This window comes from Mastacembelus armatus, chromosome 24 (genome assembly GCF_900324485.2).
Source record: "Mastacembelus armatus chromosome 24, fMasArm1.2, whole genome shotgun sequence".
Lineage (NCBI taxonomy): Eukaryota > Metazoa > Chordata > Actinopteri > Synbranchiformes > Mastacembelidae > Mastacembelus > Mastacembelus armatus.
The window spans coordinates 18,871,618-18,891,305 of record NC_046656.1 but is presented as its reverse complement, the minus strand read 5'-3'; the positions used below and the strand labels follow the sequence as shown (position 1 = coordinate 18,891,305).

At 42.8% G+C, this 19,688-nt stretch overlaps 1 protein-coding gene across 2 annotated transcripts in view; it reads right to left on the bottom strand.

Annotated features, from left to right (window-relative positions):
- Positions 1-19,688, bottom strand: part of LOC113137259 (pleckstrin homology domain-containing family G member 1) — a 35,559-nt gene that overhangs the window by 5,123 nt on the left and 10,748 nt on the right. For both annotated transcript variants that reach the window (XM_026318777.1, XM_026318776.1), the window contains exons 2-15: positions 14,691-15,256; positions 10,839-10,939; positions 9,704-9,773; positions 5,444-5,490; positions 3,574-3,724; positions 3,052-3,183; positions 1,954-2,136; positions 1,774-1,869; positions 1,323-1,409; positions 869-902; positions 654-746; positions 498-559; positions 222-413; positions 14-133 (exon numbers count right to left, since the gene is read on the bottom strand). In XM_026318777.1, the coding sequence (XP_026174562.1) occupies positions 14-133; positions 222-413; positions 498-559; positions 654-746; positions 869-902; positions 1,323-1,409; positions 1,774-1,869; positions 1,954-2,136; positions 3,052-3,183; positions 3,574-3,724; positions 5,444-5,490; positions 9,704-9,773; positions 10,839-10,939; positions 14,691-15,107 (1,785 nt within the window). In that variant the 5' untranslated portion in view covers positions 15,108-15,256. The remainder of the gene's footprint in view (positions 1-13; positions 134-221; positions 414-497; positions 560-653; positions 747-868; positions 903-1,322; positions 1,410-1,773; positions 1,870-1,953; positions 2,137-3,051; positions 3,184-3,573; positions 3,725-5,443; positions 5,491-9,703; positions 9,774-10,838; positions 10,940-14,690; positions 15,257-19,688) is intronic.

Below are 19,688 nucleotides of genomic sequence, written 5' to 3'. Positions count from 1 at the left end.
GTTAACACTGTACCTGTAGGTCTGAGGGACTCATATTGAAGGTTTTCCACTGCTCTATACTATCAACCGATGCCTGAGGGTTCAGTCTCTTCCTACTGCTTTTGCCAGGCACTCTGAGCCTCTTTCCACCTGCCTGAGTGCAGAGTTTTCAGCATTAACAACAGAAGGTAGATGGATGTGGAGTGTAATGACTCTCATGTGTTGGGCAGCTTTAAACTTACTGGGCCACTGTCATCTTCATCATCCGCATCCTGCTGATGTGGCTCTTCCCCTTCCTCTCTGTCACTGTGGTCATAGTGATCACCAGGGTCCAGAGACTCTTGTGATTGGTTGATGAGGCTGCGGCTGCGACCTATCGTGCCCAGAGCCAGCTGGGACACAGGAGAGAGCAGGTTGGCACCCAGACTTGTCCTCTGGAGAGTAAAAACATTTCCAGTTTGGTTAAACAGCTTAGTTGACTCTGGATATATGACAAAAAAAGGTATGCTGGTTATCACCTTTTCACCATCTGTGTTGGCAGCATTCTGCTTGGCATTCTTCAGTAATTTGGACAGTGGTTCTGGGGAGATAAATAGATTTATGATAAAAGTCAGTGTGTAATTTAATAAATTATTTTAAGCTTAAATTAAGTTATTAAATAAATTCAGTCTCACCTTTCCTGCGCCCTCTGCGAGGAGTCGGGCCCTCCTTGGTTTGGGGGGAATCCTTCTTGTCTCCATCAGGGCTGTAATGAAATCCTGGATGATCTGGAAAAATGAGAGAAGACATTTTACAGAAGTCGTACAAACTGATCTATGTTAATTTTGAATATTTTAGCCTGGGAGAGATATTCATTTAAAAAATATCTAATATAATGATGGTAACTTACGCATTGCATCCATCTCCAAAATGGCTTGTTTGGCCTAGAATTGGAAAAAAAAAAAAAAATCAGAGTTCAGTGATTTGTCACTAGGTGGCGCCAAAACACAGTTTTAGGTGAACAGTTTTGCTTACACTTAGCCCCTCTATATAACCACAGTGAACTTTCTCAGCGACCATTACTCCTACAGAGAAAGCATCACTTTCTACTTGCACACGTCCGAAGGCAGAGGAAGGGACAGAAGAGTGAAGTGAGTGAAGTGTGGTTGAATAAATGAGCATAAGAAATCAGAAACCACGAGAGCAAAGTTAGGACAACAGGCTTAGGTTAGAGAAGATCGGATAAGACTGAGGAAAGGAGTGGGGGCGAAAGGGAGTGACGTTTCCAACACATCCCACTTAAAGTCTGTGTTTACTCAATCAGTGAACAGAGATGGAGCTGTCAGGAGACAAGCTGCTCTGACCTTGGCAGGGATTTTGGCAGGATGGTTTTCAAGTATGAGTCTCTTCAGGTGTAAGATCCACATGCGCTTGTCTTGCTGTGATTTGGCCTGGGGGACAGAGCGCAAAACATCACAGACAAGATAAAATCAGACATGCACTTTAAAGGGTGAGGATAAACTCTTAAAAATACGGAACATGGCTTTCTTACATCTTTTCTATTTTAGCATTTGTCCAAAACACAGTGGTTAGGTCACAACAATAGCCACCATTAGCCTCTAAACGCTCAACATGTCTGAGCAGCTCACTGAAGTGAGCCTGGATGCCCAACAAAACAATCAACGCATGCACATAATCGTCACACTTTCTGATCCCTTTCTTGCACAATGTTGCTGGGAGCTACAGTTTAAAACATGTAATTACAAAGGTTTTGACTTTTGTTATGCTCTGTGTCGTCTTGCAATTTGGCTGTACCTGCACCGTGTGTTGCAGTTTGGGATTCTTGTAGTGAAACACACTGAAACTCAGTGGTTCTTTAGGAATAACTTCCACCAGCATCAGGTTACAGCACTGCAACATAGAGGTGGGACGTCATGTTAAAATCAGCAGAAAGGTTTGGATGATTAGTGTCGTGCTTTAAGTAGCATGACTGACCAGGATATGAGCCTTGTATGTGTAGGTTTCTTCTCGTTTCTTGGTAATGAGCAGCAGCTTGTCAAACAAGAAGAGAGTTCTTTCATTTTTGGCTCGCTGCAGACGAAACGTTCCTTCAAGAACCAGCTCTCCGTAGCCGATCAAATCAGGGCCTTTCCAGTTGGTCAGCTGGCTCTGGATTTCCTGTAGCGAGCACAGAAATACACAGAGAGAAAGGAGTTTAATCATTTCAGTTATTTTTGCACAGAGCAGGAAAAATAGTTTCAAAACAAAACATCTTGCATCAGTAAAATAAACATTTGACCTACAACACTTAAAAATAAAAAGCCCAGATGCAGAAAATTAGTTAAAATTTTGTGTATTACTAAATGAGGTGAGTAGTGGTCAAAGATCAGAAGTAACAAAACTAATTTGTATAGTACTTTCAAAACACAAAGTGACATGAGAAATCGAAACAATACAAATATGAACAGATACAGGTGAAAACAGCAAAATTATGAATGAATCACTGAAAGGCTGTTTTAACAGAGAGAAGGAGCAGGACAGAGGATATGTGTTGTGTTAGGAAACAGGTACAAAAAAAAGAAAAGGGATATGGAACTAGAGAAAAAAATGATAATGAAGAGGAAAAACAACAAGAGCAAATTTCTACTGAACCAATCCTCTCTCCAGACAGGAAGAGTAAACGCTTCCACACACATTCCTGTGTTCATCTGACCCTCCTGGCTCCCAGCTGATAAAAGAAACAAGCTACTCTTTTATGTGTCCTCCTTATGCAAGGCCATCATTAGCCCAGTGGGAAGCAGAGTAACTTGCGTAAGACACAGGGAGGATCAGAGCGTTGGCTGATTCAAACCTAGTGCTCACATAACTGTTCTGCACAACAATAATAGAAATGGCTCCTTGAAAGGCTCAAAATGACCGTGCTTGTTTTTGTTAAATGCATAATGAGAGACAACACAAATTACATCACCACAGGCTCAAGATTTAATTGGATTCTGGAAAAGGTTTGAAAAAGTATGACAACACAGCCTCAGACGGTCAGACATTGTTGCACAGTTAATCATCATTTTTCTTTCATTTTTGTGCTCATCTTACCTGCAGCCTAACAGCATGCTCATGCTTCCTCTTCATGTCGTTGATGTGCCAGGCCACTCTCTGCATGGTGTCTATGGCCTCCTGCACAACCTCGTAGGTCTCTGTGTCCTTCTCCATGTGGTTGGCTATCTCCTGCACAGGCAACACACACACACACACACACACACACACACACACACACACACACACACACACACACACAAACACACTGTGAGCTTGCACTTGCACACAGAGTGTGCACAGACATACATTAAACATACATCATGCAAGCATGTCAGTATAAATAGGTGCACACTTGCCACGTGTGTCATTATGCTTCTAATGCAAGCACTACCAAGGTGTACATACACAGGAACATACATACTGAGCACCATATGTCTAGACATTTGGTCTCTCCAGTGGAGGCTGTCATCATAGTCAGCTTTTCTTTAACTGTACACATCTATTTGCATTTATATATGTGAGGATAACAAGAGAACCTCAGTGTGTGTTCTGTGTGAGAGAGAGAGCAGACAGACATACATGCAGCAGTAGGTGGTACTTGAGGATCCTCTGCACTGGCTTGAGCAGATACGAGCCCAGGGGCAAGGAGTGCCTCAGAGATTCCTGGCGCTCGCGGAAAAACTTGGCCAACGCCTTATTCCTCATGCACTCTGTTAGTGCAGCCACCGACCTGTGGAGACATAACACAGTAAATGAGATGTCAGCCATGTGTAGTGAATTGACACTGATGACAAATGAGAGTTTTAATGTATGCTCTGGCAAGAGAAAAAATATCCACATCTGATTGCACAGATATTGCTAAGAAACACCAAACTTAAAGAAAGTTGTGACATATAAAAACACATGAAAGGGAAAAAACTTTTCAGCATCATAAAATGTGCAACATAACTAGAATAAGTGTGCAGACTTTTCTGTTGCAGTCAAATCTATGCAAAATCACATAATCGTTCTTCAGTGCCATGAAACGACATTATATATTACAGATGTGATTGTAAAGTGTTAAATTACAGTCGAGCTTGGAATTACTAGTAGAATTTGTGTGCACTACAGTTCCACTGAAAGTCAACAAATAAAGTGAAGTTAGCGGTCACCAAACCCTATTTCAGCCTTGCTAGTTTCTAATTTCATGATAAATGTTTATTGCCTGTATTGTTTTCAAATAGAAACATCACATCAACATAGTCTACTACAAACAGCATCACTTTACAACCTTGTAAGAACCAAATTTACTTGTCATTAAAGCTAGTTTTGACCTACTGAGGGAAGAAAGAGCCTTTAGAGCAGCAAATTGAGGCTGTGTGAGTGTGGACCCATGCACAGTGGAAAGAAACAGAGCGAAAGAGTTGTGAGATGCCCAAAACTTGACTCTTTCTTCTGTGTGTGTGTGTGTGTGTGTGTGTGTGTGTGTGTGCGTGCGTGCGCATGCATCTGCATGTCTGCATGTCTAAATTCCAGTGCAGTTGCACACAGGCCTTACATTGTTCTGGAGGAAACCCGACCTTAGAGCTCAGCATGACCATGATACATCTGCAACCTCGCTGTGTTCATGTGTTTGTGTGTGTACTACTGTGTGTGTGTGTGTGTGTGTGTGTGTGTGTGTGTGTGTGTGTGTCTGTCGTGTGTGACCTTAGTTGGGGTCACCAGCTGTGGTGTGGATGTGGGAGAAGGTCTATCTCAAACAGCTGACAATAGCCCATTTACACACACACACACACACACACACACACACACACACACACACACACACACACACACACACACACACACACACACACACACACACACACACACACAAACACAAACTGGTATTAGTACTAGCTGCCAAATAGTTTCCTCTGCATGTGACTTTCTTCATACATGTGGAAATAACAGTAGCCAGAGGAGAAGGTGTGTTTGGTGAGTGCAGTGTATCCTGGCATGAAGAGCAGCGTCACATTTCAGCCTATTTAATCACACACAATATACACGCTGACACAAAAAAATTCCACATTATTCCACCCAAGCTATCCCACAGGATCACGCTCACACAAAGCAGAATAAAACATTAACGGCGTTAGGTATGATAAGGTGACAGCTATAATACCCCATCTGTCAGTGTGTGAGCTGCAACTCTGTCAATAGGCTGAAAGGAGGAAAGAATGGAGCAAGGAGGAGGAAGAAAGGCAGGTAGAAGACCCCGAGGCACATCAGCCAGACACTTTGACTCCTGCTGAGGCGGCTTCTATAGAGCGTGTCAGTTTGTCAGGGCAGGATAAAAAGGTAATGCATAGATCAACATACACAATGGAGCTATGTGAGATGCTGGGAAGACAGTATGTGGAGGTGAGACAACGGCCACACTGAGTAAAGCTCTATCTCTCCCATTAACAGACGCACTTTGCCTTCTTACCGTGGGTAGTTGGTGCAGTACTGGGTGTATATGTGGAACTCTTCACTCTGTAAAAACACAAAGACAAATCAGTCTTTCAGTTAGCAGGACTAAGTCAAGAGGCAGGAGAAGTGAAAGGATGAGATGTTAATGATTCATGATTGATCGCATTAATCACATACTGATTTGAGAGGTTGGTCCTGTAGTAAATGGGCTAAACTACACTATAGAACAGCACTAGTCATGATTCCTTCAGCTCTTTGCCTGTTCATTACTAGTTAACTTGTACCTGGTTGTTTCATGTTTATAGCTCTGCACAGTCTCAGCCCACAGACAAAGCATCCTCTCTCCTCCATTCACTACTACTAATTGAAAGCCAACCATGTAGCTTATGATTAGCCTTTACCCCGGCCTTTAAGTCTCTGAGCGCTCAGATTAAATATCTGCTCATACTTCATCGCCGCCCCTTTAATTGAGAGTTTTCCCACCTTGCATGCCTTTCTGAACATCAAAGACATCAGAAGCAGCATGACTTATCAAAGCTAGAACGAACCACGTTCTCCCTGCTCTCACAAAATCCCTCTGCTCCTTCATCCTTGTATCATCCACCATCCCTCTACTTTCTCTTTCATGATGCATGTCATCTCTTTCCTAAAAGCTTTTCTCTTCGTCCGTCGTCCTCATCTGGCTCTTGTGGAGGCCTGAAGATGAACCCCCTGCCGTTGCATAACGTGACAGTCTAACTGAACTCTGTGTCCATAAACAGCCAGGGGTTGGAGGATTAGGAAGCAACATCATAAACACACAGGGCAAATGACAGAAGCCTGCCCTGGTTCATGTACACACACACACACGCACGCACACACACAGATGCAGACTGATATGGACATTCACCTACATAGACTGGAGTGTGTGTGAATGTTATGTTCCTTGTTTTAGGTATTTAGAATATAGACTATCCCATTCAAGCTGCGGCAAACAAATCAACCTTGGTACAAAACACAATGCATCCCACCTATGTACATGAAAACACCCACTGCCAGATGCTTCTGATTTGTTAGCCTTAGGTGAACTGTGGGAACCGTCCTAAATTGAAGAGCAGAGCTCTCCTCTTCGTCTCCAGCAGTCTGCTGCCACAGGCCAGGCCTAAATGCAACCAGATGTGCCACCATCGATTTCTGATGACACACACCAACACACGCTCTTAATACACACTCTTAATATCCCTCTGTCTGTGAGCACAAGACCACAAAATACATAAATGCCTGTATGGAACACAGATTTGTGCAGAGTGTAAACACTTTGAACCTAACCAGGAAACCAGAAGAGCCTGAAATAACTTCCATAATATACTTCAGACTACAGAAATATATACAATCTATGTTAAATCATATAATTATCCAATCTAAATGCTGCATGTGAGCGTTTTTGAACTGTGTGCTGGCGCCAATAAATGGTGCAAACCAAACAAATCAAAATCTACAGTGTCAAGATACAAATTACATTTATAGATTTTAACTTTTTTTTTTTTTTTTTTTAACTGTGGCAATGAATCACTACATAGTAAACACAGATAAAAAGTTGAAGTTAAATTAGCACTTTAATGGAAAAGTAATAAAGCAGCAGGTTGTGTTGTTACACCGATTTATCGAGAGCACGCTGGTCACAAGGTGTCGGGTAAGTGTTGAACCCGAACCCGAGAAAAAAGCTCAACTTCTTGGGGCAATTGTGCTGCCTGTGCTTCAGTCAGCATGTAGCAACCCATAAAACGCTGCAAACGCTTACTCAACACGTAGCACAGAGAGGTTTTAGTCGAACAGGGAGGAACATGAGGATAGACAGCCAATTATCTGAGAGAGGGGCAGAGATTTACAACAAGATCTTCAAACACTACGCTGGGATGTGATTCTTGGCTGCTGTACTAGAAAAAGTATTAGCTTTCAGTGTGTGGGTGTGTGTGCACATTTCACAGCAGATAGTGAAAGAGAGGTTTTGTGGTTTTCTGGGTCTTAGCAACCATGACTAACCTTCAACAATACAAAAGAACTCTGGTTACTATTCTGGTTACAAGCCTTTTACCAGAAGTCGGCCTGTGAAACCAGGAGGCCACACCGACAACAGCAGCTCTCCTTGTGAGGTAATAATTCATGTCAATGAAGCGTGATGGTCAGTGGTGACTAAATATGACTGACAACTCCATTCAAGTTTCGACAGAGACACACACACACACACAGCTACACAGTCAACATCCAGTCATGGGAAAATCTAATGCTGCTTATTTCTAAATGTGAACCAGTTCCCACCATGAATCTGGGCCCTATCAACAGAATCTTTTATTGTTTTTGGCATTTTCAGGAGATTTTCTACACATCTAGCTCAGGTTTGTCTCAACTGATAAGTAAGAAGAAATGAAAGTGTAAAAATCATTAAATAGTTTGTTCACCAGTGAGCAGTGGTCCCACTCAGGACATACAATGCAACCAAAACTCTTAAAGAAATGTCAGCGATGCTTGTTCATGGAAAAAAAAGGATGATCTGCATCACCTATATATAAATACATAAAATCATGATATTTTAACATCAGGTTCTGAAAAATTGTCTACATTTGAGCCTAAATCTGTGTAAAATGAGCCAACTAAACAGTGAAGTCTATGTCTGGGTGAATAAATTAAAAAAAAAAAACTTCTACTTAACCCCGTTCTATGTTTGGCAGAAGAGTCGCGGTAAAAAGTGATTTTATGCAGGACACAGGTTGTGACTGTCAGCAAGTGATGACTTTGTTAACAGTCTTCCAGTGAAAAACAGGCTCAGTCCTCAGAGGCAGGAGGCTCCAGACAGGATGGGATTTGGAGCCTTGCTTTCAGCTGGCTCTGACCCAGTTTGACCCCTGGCCAAACCACAGGGAAAAGGATGTTTCACTGATTTTATGACCAGTGTTATACTGGCTGCCGAACACCAGGTTGTCCGTAATTCAATCAAGCGGCAGATTAGGTCAAAACCTCACCAAGCAGCTTCTTTACCACGTGTAACATTAATCAGCTGGACTGTCAGCATGCTGGTTTGTTTATGGAGCGTAATTACGCCGAGTGATGCTGTGGGCTGCTATAAATTGGGTTTGTCAAAACAACAGCTGCTGTATTTAGGGAGTCTGTGACACTTGTTGTCCCTACACATGGTCAGACAGTTGTTCTGGGTGTAAGTGCAGTAAGGATTGGGATCAGACGTAGAGATGTTTAGATGGAGTGCTGGATCGCAGCACATTATCGTGGGATATAATCACTTCAGGGGGCATGGACGGGCAAAGAGAATGAGTGGAATAAAAGCTGAAGCGTGCAAACACAAGGACAAGTGATCCTCTGGTTAGGAGAGTTGCTGAGCCCAGTATTTGTTGATGAAGCACTACTATTATCGCCCACCAGTGAAAAACAAACAAAAAAAGTTGATTACACATTTTGACATTGCTTAAAATTCCTCAGGAGTTTTCTTTTCCTTCCCGTCCTTCTGTTGCACAAAAACTGGCCGAAATAAACAGCAGCGTCTGAATCTGATTTTTGGGACCTTAGCTCTTATAACAGTTTCTCATTTTCTGCCCCCTGTTTGTCTGAGAGGGCATGTGTGTGTGTGAAGCAGGTCTATAGACAGGTTTCAACAGGCACGGGAAGACTGTGCACGTAGGCAGAGATGGAAAAAGTGCTCAGTAAGTACCACTTCAGTTAAAGTACCAATAAAAAAAAAAAAGCAAAAATACTCTTGTTACACATCCTGCATTTAAAATACTACTTGAATAAAAGTTTTTAGGGCAATTACCAGCAACATATATAGTTAATGTTAACCAAATACTGTGTAATCATAATTTAAATGCAATACAAGTATTTTTACTTTGGGGCATTTCTACTTTTACTAAAAAGAAAATAAAGAATCTGAGTATTTCTTTCACACCTGCCTAATATTTTGAAAAGTAAAAGTACTTACTATGTTTTATTAGATTTTTAATACTGAAGCTTGTATACAAATTTATTGTCTAATCTTTGCCTTTTTGTGAAATATTAAAGAATTATATTTAATATCAAAAGTAACCTGCAATGTTAAATAAATCTAGTGTCATAAAAAAATAATAATATTTCTCTCTGAATGTAGTGAAGTAGAAGTATGAGTTAACATAAAATAGATGCAGTATATTAAAATAAGTACAGTGGTTAGGTAAAGGTACTTAGTTGTGTACTGGAGACGGGGGGAGGGGGAGGTGGAGAACAAGCGTAATAGGGCGGTGACCATCTTTACCTTCGACACGAAGCACTCAGCGATGGCCACAGGGTCGGCGTTACACTTCTCCAGGTCATGAAGAAGGTCCCTGTAGCAAACACACAACGTTCAGAGAAATCAACAACACACACATTCTCATTTCTTCACCACACACATGTATATAAAGGGAGTCTCCCATGATTCATTGCAGTGAATTCAGGATTAATAGTCACCCTGGGTAAAGAAATTAGGTCTGAGGGCACTCAGCTCTGAACAAACGAGAAACTTCCATGAATTGAAACAGGCAGCTCCTGTGTGTTCCTGTGAATGTGCTTGTAAATACACACACAATGGGGGAAAACAGTGGTCACTGCTGAAGTTATTGTTTCATGGCTGAAGCATGAGGTCACTGTGACCAATTTAACCATTACTGGCTGGTTTGTGTGTGTGTGTGTGTGTGTGTGTGTGGCAGCTGAGAATTGAAGAGGGGGGAGGACGAGTGTGCAGGTTTGCGTCTCTAGACTAACGTGGCCATCTCGTCTGTATACAGGCCACACACACAGACACACACACACACACACACACACACACACACACACACACTGCAGAGCAGGACACAAATATGCAGACGGGGACTGATTACCAATATGCACACACCTGACTGTTACGGCAACACCCTTCCCAGAAATCAACAGGTGGCTCAGCCCTGTTTCACTATTATTGTGTGCTGGGTATTTATGTGTGACTGAAACTGACTAAATCTTTTTTGAGAAGCCCAAGTTCAGCCTCCTGTCATCTGTCTAAGTCAGGATTAAAATGCAACATATCCCACACAGAAACCAGACTTATTACATTATTAGCTTAGAACATGAAAATAGATTTTGCAGCTGATAGAACCAAACTGTGAATGAGAATCACTATGAAAAGACTTAACACCAGCTGTTTATGTTAAATATAATCCACAGACCAAACTGAGACTGGAGCCTCATACATACAGTATGTTATGTCATAGAAATGTGTGAAACTACACAAACAACCAATGTCATCACTGTTGATAAACCTTGTTAGCCCAGCCCAAATTATTCAAATGGCCTTAACTGGTGAAATTCAATCATCTAAGTGTGACTTAAGCCTGAGTCTGCAGCCACATGTGGACAGCTCTGTGTGCATGTACCTGTTAAAGTGATAGATGTCCTGGATGTTGCCGAACAGAGAACCTTTATCCTCAGAGCTCAAGGTCAGTCGAGACTGGTTACTGATGCACTCCAGGTAGTCCTGCATGGAGGAAAAAGGCAGGGAGACAGCAGTCGTGTTAGAGCTACACCTGCTGAGTCACACACGCACACACGCACACACACACCTCTACTGGACCACTTGACTCTCCTTTGTGACACAAACTGAATCCTGTTCTGAACAATTACGTTATTAATGATAACAATTAATTATGTCACTTAAGGGGATTTCTCATGAATAAATTATGCTATAAAACCACCATTAAGATTAGTCGTCCAGCTGCTCAAAAGCTCCTGAAGAGGCTTTGAGATGCATCAGTCTTCATTGGCAATCTTTCACTACTGTATATTATCCCATTACCCATAACCTAAACCATAATACCCATTATTTCAACGCACTGCCTGATCCCTGCATTGTTGTTTTGTATAAACAGCTTGAGGAGGTAACACAGGTCACTGTGTCTGACAAAAATGAGGCCAACAACGCTCAGACAACAACAGTCAGTCCTTGTCGGTCTTATCACTGCCTTCATCATTGCCGTTAGTGAAGACTGCTCATACGTCTCTGTGTGATTAAACAGCAGCCTCAGTGCTCAGTCTGCCCTGCAGGTAGAAAGTGAGAGGTGGAGAGAGAAAGACAGATGGGCCGATCAGTGCAGGAAAGTTTCTTCATAGAAACTGTGTTTTCTGTGTGTAGGGAGAAGTGATTACATGTGTTTGAGACTCTGCAGCAATACTTGAGCCTTTTGAAATCAGTAAAGTAATAAACTTACACTGTTATTACATCTGCTACAGGGCGGTAGTGATGTTTCTTGTATTTAATTCCTGCTATTATTTTGTCATTAACGTCTGGTATATGTGTGTATTTCAACCGTGCAATCATGGTCTCGAGTCAATAAAAGTCTGAACCAGAATAAAAAAACAGAGACAGAAAGTCTCTGTGTCTGTTTCTCGGCTGCGTACTGTGAAGCGTCTCGTGCTCGTCAGGTTAAGCTCAGATAGTATCTGTTCCTGCAGGCAGCTAAAAGTTGCCAACCCAGTGGTCCAACCCAAAACACAGTTACTCATACAGGAGACGTGTGCACACACACACGCACACATACAAAACGGTCTCAGCCATCAGTGCAGCTGTATTTAAACCTTAAACCCTTAGCAGATATGGGATAGGGGTTCAGGAGGTGGAGACATCCTGGGCCCAGCACCGACACAGACCACTGCAGCTGGGCAGGACAGGCATTAAAGACACCAGAGAAAAGAACCAGGTTGCCTTCAAGTTGCACAAACACACACAACACTACCCCGTTTACTCCCTCAAATCTGTCTGCCTAATTTCCAGTCTGCTGCTGTGGTTTTTGTTCTTGGTAAAATTATCTTTAATAGCTGACACTGAGCAGTAGCCCATTATATTGTGTTTTATTAGGCAAAGAGAGATAAAATAGAATAGTAAAATAGTCAATGACGGCCATCTTGAAAATGTAGGTTTTAAAGGCTAAAGAATAGCTCTAAGTCATTATTTTGGTTTAGAGGATTTTACAGACTGAAAATCCTGCTTATACCGAGGCTGGTGATTATTTCAGGGGTCACACCAGGAGGTTGTGTTTAGATTTTGTTGACTATCTGGGTAAAGTGTAAGGTGATGCCTTATTAGCTAAGGGGGACCCGACCAGACCCGACCCACTCATCACATCCAGCCAGAGTGAGCGCCACAATGGAAAGCGTTCAGATGCGCACTCACACACACTCACACACGCCTGAAGATACACTCCCTGCTAAGCGTCAGACATAACATGTACAAACTTGATACTTTCTCGTGTGTACCATTGACTTCCTCAAGGGTACACACTTTTCCTACGCACCAACACATCGCACCGCAGTAGGAAGTCATTCCACCAGACAATGCACATCTCATTACACTGAACGTTTTTGAGGGCCAAGCAATGTTCCCAGTTAATTTCCACATTCCTGATGATGTGTTCCAGGTCTCGATGAAAAGAAAAAAACAGATCTGAGCTCTGTGTCTGTATTTGCATTAAGGCTGCTACTCCCTCTCCCTTTGCAGGAAGCAGCATGGGTTAAAGGGATTATTGAAACAGAGGCTGCAGGACCAGCCCACACAGAACACATACTGTGCTTGTGCTGTCCAGTAGCTGCAGTTTTCACATTGCTATAGGTAAACTGTCATGTTAAAAGCCCTATTCATGCAGACACAATCAGTGCAATCCATCCTCTGTGCACTCACTGGAACTGTCATTAAAAGGGCGAAGAAAAGGCTAAATGCATGTGTCTTTTCAAAGTGCTCATGAAGAATTAGTGGTCCTGCCGTTTACGTGTGGTCGTCCAGGACTGGGTGGTCTGATTCACTAATGGAAATAGAGGGTCTGCAAAGGACAGGATTATTAAGTACAGCTCCGAAGGTCTGTTCAGTGTTAAGCCAACCTTTGGACATTGCTATCTCAGAGCTAAATCCCACTTCCTACCTTCCCCTCTCTCTCCCTATTCCTCACCTCCACATCCTAAGAAGGGAGGACAGGAAGGAGGATCAGGAGAGGGTGAGACGATGATCAGGGGTGAAAGGCCCAAATCAATAAACCCAGACCTCATTTCCTCTACTTACTTTTGGGAATATGAGTTTCCTGTCCTCTTCTGAGAAAAGCCATTCACCTTATAAATGTTTTCAATGCATAAAAATACACAGACACACTGACCCATGAATCATCAGCCTGGGGTGAGGTATGAAGATATGGGGAACTGTGGGCAAAGCTCAAAAACATGCATTCTCATACACACATGCAAAATACACAAACATTCAGTCACACCACAGTCAGTTCAAATTTAGCTGAGACACAAATGCAAAACACACATCACATGTGTGCTGCACATTTTAGCATCAGACAAAATGAATCTCACGCAGAAACAAATAGAGCTGAATAGAGAAACAAAGAGGAGGGAGAACGAAAGCAGAGCAACCTTTGATACAATCCCCTACACCCAGTCCCCAACAATAGGCACTAAAGCCAGTGTGTATCCGTGCAGTTCAAAGCAAACTTAACAAAAGGAGTGTATTTGCCTGAGTGTGTGTGCATATAGTGTGTGTGCTCTAAAAAGTTTTAAATGTGTGCATGTGCCAGCAGCACAAAGGTGCTGGTATCGTGTAACTTGGCCAAACCCTAAATGTGATCACAGGTGACCTTATTGTACTGAGGCTCCCAGTGTGTGTCGTGTGTGAGGGAAACCACAAAGACCTAAACAATGAGTGCTATCTGGTGATTTAAAGTCCCATATTCCTCCTGAAGCAAAACAACAACAACAAAACCAAAAAGGAGGTCAAGCAGGCGCTGGAACTGGATCACATTAATGATCTGCTGCTGCCCAAACCTGTTTTAGTTCTGTCGTTTTTTGCTTTTATTCTAATTCAAAAGAAAAACTAAGCCTTAGAACATCTTGAGATATACACGTGATGAGTTACTGTTTTGGTTTTTTTTCAGATTACAAATCAAAATGTTTGGGAACCCCTGACTGAAAACACTTCACACTGAAAATAAGAGCTCTCTTCAACTAATTTTTGGGTCAACTATTGGGATTATCTCTCAGTTTAAACTTCACACACACACATCCTGGTCAAGGATGAGAAATCACATTTGGAGGCTACAGATTTGTTCATGGCCCTCGTCTTGTTTTGCCAAAAGAGCTAATATACCTTTCAAGTCCTGCCAACATGCTGGATCCTTCTGCATCTGATTTCCTATAAAGGTTATGTTCAGTCACCAGGTTATGTTTTTATGGTGAGTCCTTACCTCGACGATGCTCTGCAGGTCCTGGACGTATGTTCTCTCTGTGTCCATGATCTCCTGCACCACCCGGTCCACATATGTCCTGGGTCCCTGTACCGTTCTCTCTCCTCCCTCTGGACTCAGCTCGGACTCTGAATGTTCTGGTGGAGTTGGTCCACTGCCCTGCCTTCCTTGTCCCCTCCCTGAGTCCATCCCTCCATCATTCCTGACATCTTCCTCTCTGCATTCCAGCTGCCGTGCCGGGACCAGCTCCAAACGAATTGCTCCAGAGTCCAGGTCTGAGGTGGCAGGGTTACAGTGAGGGGCAGGAACAAGGGTGGAGCGGCTACCCAGCGAGCAGTGACTGTCCCGGGAGGAGGCGGATGAAGAGGTGGAGCTGTAGCTGATCGGCCTTTCGGCGCTGTCTGGAGAGGAGTCCATGCTGAAGGCTGAGCAGTAGCGCGAGGACGCGTGGCGGAAGGCCGGGTTGCGGAGGCAGCGGGCTGGGATATCGACGGAGCTCAGGACTGAACCGGAGTCCGGGACTTCGGGAAGAGGAGGCAACGCATCAGGCAGGTAGTTATAGTTGTCTGGAGAGAAAATGAGAGAAAGCAAGAGATTTTTCTTAATCAAATTTGGTCCAAATATGTTGGTCATTAATTGACCTACTGTTCTTTCCAAAACACAAGCTGCTGTTTTCCCTGTTCAGTGACCACTGCACTCAAACACTACGCTAATTTGTTTAACCTTACAGGACTGTTGCCAGCAACCTTCAAACTGGACATCCTGGTTTATAAACTGTTCCTGTACTAACCTGCAGCAACATGCACACACTTGGGTTGTTGTGGCAGAGTGTTAGTTTTGGTCTGTGTGTGTAGCCCAAACGATGATGATGCCCATTTGTTTTTGAAATGTTGGTGATTAATCATGATGTGTGGCTGCAATTACTGCAAACAAATGAGACCACAGTCTAGACAATCAGCTTCATTTGTTGCTGGGATTGTGTTTCTAAATTAAAGCTTACTGCAGACCGTATGTCCAAGACATGTTGTTGCTGTCAGTGATTTACCATCATCCTCTGTTTTTATCTACCTCCATTATTGCCATAATGCAGCATAAGATCTGCCTCAGCAGTAGAGCTGTTGATGTCTGCCAAAGAAAAGCTGTTCATTTATTTATAGAGTCCAAAATATCAAACTTCATAACCTTTACATCTGTTTTTCTCATACATGGAAGTAGCAACAGCAGAATTACAAATGTGAGTAAGACAGTTAAGTCAAGTTTTTGTGATAATTTGTCAAATCTAATCTTTCTACAGAAATAATTCAGCTCTAAAAAAAGATTTATTGAGGCTAGAAAGTTGCCCTGTGTTTCATTCTTTCAAACCACCTGCTAATAAGAGATTCACTGTCTGTAATTTAATCACACACAATATCACTTTCATACTCTCCCAGTCTCTCCCCTGACATTCCCTCTGACCACAGTCCGACTGACCACCTGCCAGGCGAGAACCACTAGCTCCCACAGATTTGTCCTCAGTTCCACCCCAAGAAACATTTTGCTCAGGAGGAACTAGCGTAAAAAAAAAAACACACCCACACAAACAGAAGCTTTCTAAGATATTTGTGCGAGTGTGTGTCTGAGCATTTCTCCGGTGAGAGAGAAATGGAGATGGAGTTTGATGAGAAGATTAACGGTGTAATACTGAGAACACTTCACTCTGAGGCAATGAATGAAAGCTCTATGTCCACAGAAGACAGACAGGTTTGTATGTTTGTGTGTCTGTGTGTAAGTACAGGAGTCTGGCATTGAGTCGGTGCCAAACTGGCTCAGAACCTTGTGTCTGTGGAGAGATCATTTAGGATATGATTACGACTCCCAAGGCCCCACAGTCAGGCCGGCTGAAGTGAAACCACACATGCAGAATGTCAGACAGAAGCTTTCCAAGTTTCCCTCAACATTTTCCAACGTCCTGCTTCACAGAAAGGCGAGCTTTGATGGGAAGAACAGGGAGCAAATAAACACAGCGAGCAGCCAAGAGGGGGACAGAGAGCCTCATACCAAGTCAGTTGGACACCGGAAGCACTGGTGTTGTGCCCCATAGGACAGTTTTTCTCCCCCGCTGCCAGCAGCACCAGCTCAGCCTAAACCCATCTCACTTCAAAGCCTCGGAGATCAGAGGCTCACATTCAAAAACATGAAACGTGAAACTGAGAACAAGCTCACAGAACCCCGGTGCATACCCACTCTCTCACCTTTCAAACAGGTACCTTGCAGGTCTGTTTTCTATGGAGACACCTCTTTTCAGAGCACTTCAGCAGCAGACATGCTTGTTAGACTGGTCTGTGATGAGAAGATCACAGGTTTGACTTTGGCAGCAGCTTCTGCATTGACACCAAGTTAAAAAACAACCTGCATGTTTCTCTTGTCAACCTGTATTTATATTAAGTTGAGGTTTATTCTTTGGCCACACTGGGCAGAAAAAACATGCTCAAATTTAACATTTATTGTACAATTGTTGTATATCCTGCTTTATTATTCCATTCTGTTTTCATTTGTATTATTTAATATGTTTCAAGAATTTCCCTTGTGGATCAGTAAAGTTTATTTAATCTAATCTAATTAAATATCTAGACAAACAGCATCATTTGATTCTATTTAAAGTTTTGAATGCTAAAGGCATAGCTCATTTAGGAAAATACATGTATAACATAACTAATCAGCATAGATCTGTCCACTGAAAAGCATGACGGGTGAGGGTTAACTGGCTGAGCAGTGACACTGGCCAGAAGCACACAATCATTCGTCCTGTTGCCAAACTATTCTCTTCACTGAACCATCCCTTACATGTTCTTCAGTAGAACATAAATCGAAGTCAGTTCATGAGGTTATACTGTGTGTAATGAAATGCACATCTAGAACGTGACGGTGTATGGACAGTCTGATGTGCTGAATCACAGCTTTCCCTCGTTTTAATTTTGCTCCGCTGCCGTGCCAAGAAAAGCAGGAAAGACCTGGAGCATCCGAACACGGAAATGCCATCGAACTCTATTTTCCTCAAACAAGTATGGAGCTGATTCCCTGTGCGTGTGTGTCCAAATGCTTCTCTGCCGAGGCTGACCCACTTTTTAACAATTACAGATGAGAGCATGAGAAAGAATCGGGTGGGTGGAAACACACAGAACAGCCTTGGCTTTCTGATAAGCAACAAGCAGCTTTCAAGTTGCCGTACACAATGCACAAAGGTTGTATTATTCTGCAAACCATGGCATTAATAGGTAACTGACCATTTTCTTTGTCCTTTAACGAATCTTTGATATATCCTCCCTTATCACAGTAGGTGATGTATGTAAATCTATGGGGTGTGTGTTTCACAGAAAATGCATTAGGTTTATCACTCCAAAGATAACACTAACCAAGCTAATAACTTAATGGTCTTCACAGCAGCTATTAAAACTAGATACGGTGAGGCTGCGTGCACATGTGCAACCTGCACACACACATATACACACAAATACATGGAGAGCAAACACAGAGGAATCACGTGTTTCCGTTTGCAGTGAAACCCAAACATCACAGAGAGAGATTGCTCCATCTTGTGTTTACCCAGCCCCTCCTTCGCACCTTCCAGCCTCATGTTTGGGACACACCCTGGTCATTTCCTGGGTGAACGGGCCCTTGTACACATACACACACACACACACACACACACACGCACACACAGATAACCTCCACACCATTCCCAACGCACACATAGATAGAGAAAAGATGGCCAGGCTTTAGTTACCTCCTGTCCAGATTATGTTCAACCTGATCCTTGTAAATGATCTCTAATTATGGCCCTCAGCATGCAGGTTGGGACTGTTTCTCCTCTGTGTGTGTGTGTCTGTGTGTGTCTGTGTGTGTGTGTGTGTGTCTGTGTGTGTGTGTGTGTGTGAGGATTAGGATAGTGTGTAAGCGCTGTGAGACTGCCAGACTAGAGCGGCTGAACAATCTGGCTTCAATCTCAGGCTTTCATTTCACTTGAAAGAAACAAAGAGCCGGGACTGCTTTACTATTCAGCCAACTTTAATATGTTGAACATCAGGCCTGTCTGGAAGGCAAACAACGAGAACCAGGAGGAGCCAGACAGAGGACTGAGCAGACAAAAACACAAAGGGTACAATACTATGAGTCACATAGGGGGTTACTGGTTAGGACAGTGTCGTGTTTGTAGCATGGATTTATATAGTTATTCAGATTATCTGAAAATAAATGAAAATTATTTATTACAATAATTTGGGGTAGAAACTGGTTTTAAAAGCACTTTCCACAGAACACACTGATCGTCAAATACTTCCAGGACCTCTGATTCATATTCAGCAGCTCATCTGGATCATATCTAGATTTTTCTTTTCACTTTCGATAACTGGACTCACTCATTTATCGTGACCTGCAGTAACCTTGATATAACAATACACAGGAGCATAAAATGAAACTGAAAGTGAACGGTCACCAAACAATCTCACCACAAGGTCAGTAGACGTCCTGCAGCTCTCAGCTGTATCAGCAGTGCTCATGTTCAATTTTCCAAACAGCTACTAAAAACCTCTGGCTGTCAAACTGGATCAAAGTGACTGTGTCTGTTCAAGTGTTGCACTAGTTTCAACAGAATCGCTTCTTTATTTACTCATTAATCTGGAATTAGACCCTTTAATCCATGACAGGAGTCTGATGTGAGCGTTATGAGACACAGATGCCACCATGTTTTTATAAAATGCTTTGGGCTGAGGGTAAAAAATAAATAATGATAAATTCTTCACACATTAAACTTTGCTTTTGCTGCGTCAACAGAAACCTGATAACTTCCTCCTACTGGTGCAGTCAGACCTCAGTACCAGTCCAGCCAGGTCTGACGACTCACGCTACACTTAACCCTTACACTTCGGTCTTTATGGTCACCTGAAGGGCTCTTTATCCTGGAGTGGTCAGCAAACAGCTGTGAACAGCCTCGTCTCTTTACTGCCCTGTTAATCGTCAGCG